At 42.7% G+C, this 6,000-nt stretch overlaps 1 protein-coding gene across 1 annotated transcript in view; it reads right to left on the minus strand.

The window, feature by feature from the left end:
- LOC129810504 (ATP-binding cassette sub-family C member 3-like) overlaps positions 1–1,831 on the minus strand; it is a 76,552-nt gene extending 74,721 nt beyond the window's left edge. The window contains exon 1 of the mRNA XM_055899354.1: positions 1,573–1,831. Coding sequence (XP_055755329.1) covers positions 1,573–1,608 — 36 coding nt within the window. The 5' untranslated portion in view covers positions 1,609–1,831. The remainder of the gene's footprint in view (positions 1–1,572) is intronic.
- Positions 1,832–6,000: the final 4,169 nt, after the last annotated feature.

Raw genomic sequence — 6,000 nt, forward strand, 5'->3', positions numbered from 1 at the left:
TGAAGCTAGTTTGAGGTAGTTTCACAACCCAGTGCTAATTTCCCTAATACTGGACACAGAGGCATAAAAATGGTATTCTGTTGCAGCTAGCGCTATTCATAAAGTAAACACCCCCCCAAACTGGGCTGCGGATCCCAGTTTGAAAAGCCCTGGCCGAGAATAAGCAAAGACAGGCAGCACAAACACTCAAGGTCCTCACCTCTCATAACTAGAGGTCGACCGATTAATCGGAATGGCCGATTTAATTACGGACGATTTCAAGTTTTCATAATCAGTAATCGTCATTTTTGGACACTGATTATGGACGATTACATTGCACTCCACGAGGAGACTGCGTGGCAGGCTGACTACCTGTAACGCGACTGCAGCAAGGAGCCAAGGTAAGTTGCTAGCTAGCATTAAACTTATCTTATAAAAAACAATCTTAACATAATCACTAGTTAACTACACTGGCCAGGTCGCAGTTGCAAATGAGAAATTGTTCTTAACTAGCCTACCTGGTTAAATAAAGGTGAAATAAATAAATAAATAAAAACGTTACTGGTTCGAATCCAGGCTGTATCACATCTGGCAGCGATTGGGAGTCCCATAGGGAGGCGGAAAATTGGCCCAGCGTCCTCCGGGTTTGGCCTGGGTATTATTGTAAATAAGAATTTGCCTAGTTAAATAAAGGTTCAATTAAATGTAAAAAAGTGAAATTATGCATGGATGAAATTTGGCCGTACACATATTTAAAACAAATTTTCGACATTTTGTTCTGAAATTGGTTGGCTACAGTTTACGCAAGCATCCAGGATCAAATAAATTTCCTTGTTGGTTTATTACCTTTAACTGCGCTCAGTGTCTTGTTTAAAATCACCAACACCAACCAAGTTTTCAAAGATGTATAACTAAACCAAGATAAACCGCACCTTGTCGTTTCCAACGCAAACAAATGAGTCATAATGGGCAGAACAAGTAAGGAGGTGGGCCGAACCAAGCACGTCCTGGCGGTATCCTATTGGCGCGTTCTAGTATACAGCCACATATTTCCGTTACGGAACGCCTACTCTGTGAAAAGCGCCTGTGCAATAACTCAATTTGCCTTTGCACTCCTGAACAGCGCGATATTTTTTTTTAACTTTGGAAAAGAGTAAAGTCTCCAAAACTTAGTCCACTCTGTTCATAACTGATTCTTGTTTTTGAAACCGAATATTGAAATGAGATCAAATGTTTAATTGATGAGAAAATGTTGCAGAATGTTGGCCAAAATCTCTCGTTCCATCTTCTCCCACTGCCCGCCAGTGGACTTCCTCTCACTACCATATTTGGTAGTGAGAGGAAGCGCCAACCGTATGCTTCACATTTATACACCCAGTGATATCTGTCTCATTGTTAAATCTGTAGGGGTATGGTTGTACTGTAACTGCGCACCTCCAAAACCACCAAGACCATGTAACATTGTTAAATGAGTAAACTATACACAACAGTTTCTGCGGCTTACACAACGTCCTTGTTTCAGATCCTTGTGATATGCACGAGGTGATCACAAACGTGAACTCAACTGCCTGCCATCCGACAAGCCCTACTTACCCAGAACGGGAGCTTTGGTCCGCATAAGCGCTCCATGTCCAAGGGGCTTCGGCACAACGAACGAATTACCCTTTCCCGGCGTTAACAGGTCGCTCCGTCAATTTCAACTTATTATGTTCTCGCACATACAGAGACACGTTAGTGGAGCTCGTTGAGTTAATTTGGAATAGTAGTTTGGCTCTGCTTCTGAACAACCCTCCTTCTCTCTCTCTCCTCATTTCACTCCAGAATACTGTTAGATGAGCACAGTCACACCAAGGTTGTACCAGCGTGTTGTGAACAATATTCATAGCAACGATTGTGGAATCGTCGGTTTACCTTCAAAATAAAAGTACTCCATTGAAACTGATGCACACCGATAAAAAATGTGGAATCATGCCACAAATGTTCTAGATATTGCTAAACAAGGTTTGAATGTTGTTATAGAAATTCACCAAAAGACAATTATCAGTTCATTTTACCCAAAACAAATCAGTTAAAATCACACTGTGGATGTATTTAAATTCAGAATTGCATTTGGGGCATTACTTATATGTACAGCCTGACCTATGGATGTGGCACCCATGAAATGGGGTATCAGCCTACTCAGTGACATCCACAGAATACAACTTTGTAGAGTTTACACATCTATTAGCGTCTTAGCACTTCTTAAAATGTTCATACTTGAGTAAAAGTAAAGCTATGTTAATAGAAAATGACTCAAGTGAAAGTCACCCAGTAAAATACTAATTGTGTAACAGTCTAAAAGTATTTGGATTTAAAATATACTATATCAAAAGTAAAAGTAATTAATATTTGTCTTTTGTTGAATTTATATAACAACCTTGTTTGGCATTATATAGAACAATTGTGGCATGATTCCCCTATTTCTATACATTTGCATTAGTTTCTAGGGGGACTTTTATTTTGAATGCGAACTGCCAATTCCACTATTGTTGCTCACGCTAATGGTGTTCACAACACACTTGTTGATGTTGTCATGATGACATGACTGAGTCCGCCCACACCCTCGCTGTATTAAGGCCCCACCCACTCACCCACAACTCTCACACACACACACACACACACACACACACACACACACACACACACACACACACACACACACACACACACACACACACACACACACACACACACACACAGGAAACCATATCAGTATGACTCTGCAAGTAAAACTCTGTTGACTCAGTTCATATACAGGTAGAGTCAGTGTCATCATTGAAGGATGTGTGTCAAAGATCATAGAATAGCGAATATAATAGAGTAGAATATAACAGAGTCAATCAATCTACAGTTGGGAAATCCGAATAAGGTGCCATCACTAGAGCCCTGCGGTTCTTTTAGGACGCCTGTTGTATGAAAGAGCTTTTACGGTTGTTTAGTGTTGTTCGTTTAGCAAGGACACATGTTCTCTCTCTCTATCTCTCTCACTATCTCTATCTCTCTCCATTTTGTGGTTTTGCTCGCTGGGTTAGACAAGATCACTCACTGAGCAGTGTTGTTTTCAGCTTTATTCAATGTGTCTTAATGACAGAAAATAATATTTCCAGAATATTTTTCAAGTATTATTTCTGTCAGAATCTCTCTCACTCTTTCTCTCTGTATCTCTCTCACTCTGTTGCTCTCTTCAAGGGGAGTTATTGGCATGGGAAACATATTTTAACATTGCCAAAGCAAGTGAAGTAGATAATATACAAAAGTGAAATAAACAATGAAAATGAACAGTAAACATTACACTCACAGAAGTTCCAAAATAATAAAGACATTACAAATGTCATATTATGTATATATACAGTACAGTGTTGTAACAATGTGCAAATGGTTAAAGTACAAAAGGGAAAATAAATAAACAAATATGGGTTGTATTTGCAATGGTGTTTCTTCTTCACTGGTTACCCTTTTCTTGTGGCAACAGGTCACACATCTTTCTGCTGTGTATCTCTGTATCTGTCTCTCTGTCTCCTCTCTCTCCATCCTGTATACCTGTCAGTCAGGTGAGCGTGTTTGAAAGAAAAGTTGCCAAATATACCCCCTTCTTAAACCCAGCTTGTTCAGTGGGTTTATGTTGTAGGCAGCTCTGCTTTTTCATCTTGAGGCTGTCAATAGTGATGCTAGACAGACACACAGAGCCGGGAGACAGCCGCTGCATCCTAAACAGGCTTAAAGGCTCACACAGCCAGGAGACAGCCGCTGCATCCTAAACAGGCTTAAAGGCTCACACAGCCAGGAGACAGCCGCTGCATCCTAAACAGGCTTAAAGGCTCACACAGCCAGGAGACAGCCGCTGCATCCTAAACAGGCTTAAAGGCTCACACAGCCAGGAGACAGCCGCTGTATCCTAAAGAGGCTTAAAGGCTCACACAGCCAGGAGACAGCCGCTGTATCCTAAAGAGGCTTAAAGGCTCACACAGCCAGGAGACAGCCGCTGTATCCTAAAGAGGCTTAAAGGCTCACACAGCCAGGAGACAGCCGCTGCATCCTAAACAGGCTTAAAGGCTCACACAGCCAGGAGACAGCCGCTGCATCCTAAACAGGCTTAAAGGCTCACACAGCCAGGAGACAGCCGCTGTATCCTAAAGAGGCTTAAAGGCTCACACAGCCAGGAGACAGCCGCTGTATCCTAAAGAGGCTTAAAGGCTCACACAGCCAGGAGACAGCCGCTGCATCCTAAACAGGCTTAAAGGCTCACACAGCCAGGAGGCAGCCGCTGCATCCTAAACAGGCTTAAAGGCTCACACAGCCAGGAGACAGCCGCTGCATCCTAAACAGGCTTAAAGGCTCACACAGCCAGGAGACAGCCGCTGCATCCTAAACAGGCTTAAAGGCTCACACAGCCAGGAGACTTGATGATGAATGACAACTCGCATAGTAAATATTCTCCCCGTTGGACTGACACAAGGAATTTACACACTTTATCTACACAGTCAGAAGGGCACGGGCACACACACACACACACACACACACACACACACACACACACACACACACACACACACACACACACACACACACACACACACACACACACACACACACACAGTGGAGACCTTTTTATCAGGTTTCTGTTTGTCAGACCTTATTTTTTGTAGTGACATTAGTCAATGTAGAGCTGGTAGCTTTTTCTGGAAAACAGCCATGAACTTGAAAATAACGTACATCTTCCTTAACGAGGACTATCCTGAAGCTGTGAGCTGCGGATGATGTTAAAAAGTATTTAATGTGATTAATAAAGCGACTTGTTGTGTTTATGAAATTGTTACCTCCAATTACTGATAAACATGCAGCTGTTAAGAAACTGACTGTTAGAACCGTTAAGGCTCCATGGATTGATGAGGAATTGAAAAACTGTATGGTTGAAAGAGATGGGTCACAAGGAGTGGCTAATAAGTCTGGCTGCACATCTGACTGGCTGACTTACTGCAAATTGAGAAACTATGTGACTAAACTCAACAAAAAGAAGAAGAAACTGTATTATGAAGCCAAGATCAATTGTATAAAGAATGATGGAAAAAATAGTCATACTTTAAATTAAATTGAATTATGATCAGAAAGACAAATCCATCTGTCACGTTCCTGACCTATTTCTGTTAGTTTGTTATATGTGTTAGTTGGTCAGGATGTGAGTTTGGGTGGGCATTCTATGTTTTCTGTTTCTATGTTGGTTTATGGGTTGCCTGGTATGGCTCTTAATTAGAGGCAGGTGTTTGGCGTTCCTCTAATTAAGAGTCATATTTAGGTAGGTGTTTTCACAGTGTTCGTTGTGGGTGATTGTCTCCTGTGTTTGTGTATGTCGTTACGCCACACGGGACTGGTTTCGATTTGTTTGTTCAGTGTTTTTTATGTGTAGGCTTTTTTCCCTGTTCGTGCGTTCTCGTGTGTTATGTGAGTCCTTCGTTCAGATCTGTCTACACCGTTTATTTGTTTTATTAGTGTATAGTCGAGTTCGTGTTTTTCCTTTAATAAATCATGTCTACAAACTCAGCTGCATTTTGGTTCGATCCCTGCTCCTCCTCTTCTGATGAAGAGGAAGAGGAAAGCCGTTACAGAATCACCCACCATTCCAGAACCAAGCGGCGTGAGTTCAAGCAGGATTATACACAGGAATCATGGATTTGGGAGGAAATATTGGACAGGAAAGGTCCATGGGCACTGCCGGGAGAATATCGCTGCGCTCGTGAGGAGATGGAGGCAGCGAGAGCCCAAGAGCGTTGGTATGAGGAGGCAGCAAGGAGACGTGGCTGGAAGTCCGAGAGGAGACCCCAAAAAATTATTGGGGGGGGGCTAAGAGGTAGTGGGCCAAGGGCAGGTAGGAGACCTGCGCCCACTCCCAGGCTTACCTTGCCGTGTTACGCAGTAGAGCGCACGGTGTCTCCTGTACGAGTGCATAGCCCAGTGCGGGTTATTCCACCTCCCCGCACTGGTAGG

Source organism: Salvelinus fontinalis, chromosome 1, assembly GCF_029448725.1.
Source record: "Salvelinus fontinalis isolate EN_2023a chromosome 1, ASM2944872v1, whole genome shotgun sequence".
NCBI classification, from domain to species: Eukaryota; Metazoa; Chordata; class Actinopteri; order Salmoniformes; family Salmonidae; genus Salvelinus; species Salvelinus fontinalis.